Source organism: Mizuhopecten yessoensis, unplaced genomic scaffold, assembly GCF_002113885.1.
Source record: "Mizuhopecten yessoensis strain PY_sf001 unplaced genomic scaffold, ASM211388v2 scaffold9651, whole genome shotgun sequence".
NCBI classification, from domain to species: domain Eukaryota; kingdom Metazoa; phylum Mollusca; class Bivalvia; order Pectinida; family Pectinidae; genus Mizuhopecten; species Mizuhopecten yessoensis.
In genome coordinates this window covers 1,337,600-1,340,276 of record NW_018408154.1, presented here as the reverse complement: position 1 = coordinate 1,340,276, position 2,677 = coordinate 1,337,600, and the positions used below count along the sequence as shown (strand labels likewise).

The following is a 2,677-nucleotide window of genomic DNA, read 5'->3' as shown; positions in this document are numbered from 1 at the left end:
AGCTGTGTAGCTGATATTTGAGGTATGCTGTGTAGCTGATATTTGAGGCTAGCTGTGTATCTGATATTTGAGGCTAGCTGTGTAGCTGATATTTGAGGTAAGCTGTGTACCTGATATTTGAGGCTAGCTGTGTAGCTGATATTTGAGGCTAGCTGTGTAGCTGATATTTGAGGCTAGCTGTGTACCTGATATTTGAGGTAAGCTGTGTAGCTGATATTTGAGGCTAGCTGTGTATCTGATATTTGAGGTAAGCTGTGTAGCTGATATTTGAGGTAAGCTGTGTAGCTGATATTTGAGGCTAGCTGTGTAGCTGATATTTGAGGTAAGCTGTGTAGCTGATATTTGAGGTAAGCTGTGTAGCTGATATTTGAGGCTAGCTGTGTAGCTGATATTTGAGGTAAGCTGTGTAGCTGATATTTGAGGTAAGCTGTGTAGCTGATATTTGAGGTAAGTTGTGTAGCTGATATTTGAGGTAAGCTGTGTAGCTGATATTTGAGGCTAGCTGTGTAGCTGATATTTGAGGTAAGCTGTGTAGCTGATATTTGAGGTAAGCCCTAGGCCTGTAGCTGATATTTGAGGTAAGCTGTTTAGCTGATATTTGAGGTAAGCTGTGTAGCTGATATTTGAGGTAAGCTGTCTAGCTGATATTTGAGGTAAGCCCTAGGCCTGTAGCTGATATTTGAGGAAAGCTGTTTAGCTGATATTTGAGGTAAGCTGTGTAGCTGATATTTGAGGCTAGCTGTGTAGCTGATATTTCAGGTAAGCTGTGTATCTAATATTTGAGGTAAGCTGTGTAGCTGATATTTGCTGCTAGTTGTATAGCTGATATTTGAGGTAAGCTGTGTAGCTGATATTTGAGGTAAGCTGTGTAGCTGATATTTGAGGCTAGCTGAGTATCTGATATTTGAGGCTATCTGTGTACGCAATATTTGAGGTAAGCTGTGTAGCTGATATTTGAGGTAAGCTGTGCAGCTGATATTTGAGGTAATTAGCTGTGTTGCTGATATTTGAGGTAAGCTGTGTAGCTGATATTTGAGGCTAGCTGAGTATCTGATATTTGAGGCTATCTGTGTACGCAATATTTGAGGTAAGCTGTGTAGCTGATATTTGGGGTAAGTTGTGTAGCTGATATTTGAGGTAAGCTGTGTATCTGATATTTGAGTGTAGCTGATATTTGAGGTAAGCTGTGTAGGTGAAATTTAAGGTAAGCTGTATACCTGATATTTGAGGTAAGCTGTGTAGCTGATATTTGATGCTAGCTGTGTAGCTGATATTTGAGGTAAGCGGTGTAGGTGAAATTTAAGGTAAGCTGTATACCTGATATTTGAGGTAAGCTGTGTAGCTGATATTTGAGTGTAGCTGATATTTGAGGTAAGCTGTAAAGCTGATATTTGAGGCTAGCTGTGTAGCTGATATTTGAGGCTAGCTGTGTATCTAATATTTGAGGTAAGCTGTGTAACTGATATTTGATGCTAGCTGTGTAGCTGATATTTGAGTTAAGCTGTGTAGCTGAAATTTGAGGTAAGCTGTATACCTGATATTTGAGGTAAGCTGTGTAGCTGATATTTGAGTGTAGCTGATATTTGAGGTAAGCTGTGTAGCTGATATTTGAGGCTAGCTGTGTATCTAATATTTGAGGTAAGCTGTGTAGCTGATATTTGATGCTAGCTGTGTAGCTGATATTTGAGGTAAGCTGTGTAGCTGATATTTGAGGAAAGCTGTATACCTGATATTTGAGGCTAGCTGTGTATCTGATATTTGAGGCTATCTGTGTACCTGATATTTGAGGTAAGCTGTGTAGCTGATATTTGAGGTAAGCTGTGTATCTAATATTTGAGGTAAGCTGTGTAGCTGATATTTGAGGAAAGCTGTGTACCTACCATTTGGAGTTGACTTGACTGCAGTTCCACCAACCAGGGAGAGGTACATTTTAGCTCAGGCAGCAGCAGGAATGGCTCCTCAATCTGAATAGCTTCTATCTGCTCAAACTAACAGTAACACAGCAATCAACTTATAATTAAGTAAGTACATCTGTAAGCCTTCAACAGTAAAAGAAATTTCTTAATTTTTTCATTTTTATCTTTCCAGTCAATTGATCTTCATACGTATGTGTGCTACCTTACGTGTACCACCACTTACATATGTGAGCTATCCATGAAAATAATATATAAGGTATGTAACAACTCCAGATATATGTAACAACTCCAGACATCATCATGGTGACTAATTCAAAATTTATGAGGAACTGACTGTTCAAACAACACTATTTTGCTAAAATGTACAACAACTATGAAAATGAAAAACAAATTAATAATAATCATACTGCCTACCTTTAATGAGTTGAGTTTTACAGACACCTCGAACGGTGTGACTGTTGTCAAGGAGATGGTCTCATTTTGTTCACAGGTACAGGTGATGATCTGCTGCGTCTTGGTAACAGCCACTGTATACACCAACTGTTAACATACATGTCTCTGTATACACCAACTGTTAATATACATGTCTCTGTATACACCAACTGTTAACACACACGTCTCTGTATACACCAACTGTTAACATACATGTCTCTGTATACACCAACTGCTAATATACATGTCTCTGTATACATCAACTGTTCACATACATGTCACTGTATACACCAACTGTTAACATACATGTCACTGTATACACCAACTGT

At 38.7% G+C, this 2,677-nt stretch overlaps 1 protein-coding gene across 1 annotated transcript in view; it reads right to left on the bottom strand.

Annotated features, from left to right (window-relative positions):
- The window catches only part of LOC110458548 (trafficking protein particle complex subunit 11-like), a 51,580-nt gene that overhangs the window by 10,918 nt on the left and 37,985 nt on the right, over positions 1 to 2,677 (bottom strand). The window contains exons 25-26 of the mRNA XM_021510300.1: positions 2,331 to 2,456; positions 1,881 to 1,988 (exon numbers count right to left, since the gene is read on the bottom strand). Coding sequence (XP_021365975.1) covers positions 1,881 to 1,988; positions 2,331 to 2,456 — 234 coding nt within the window. The remainder of the gene's footprint in view (positions 1 to 1,880; positions 1,989 to 2,330; positions 2,457 to 2,677) is intronic.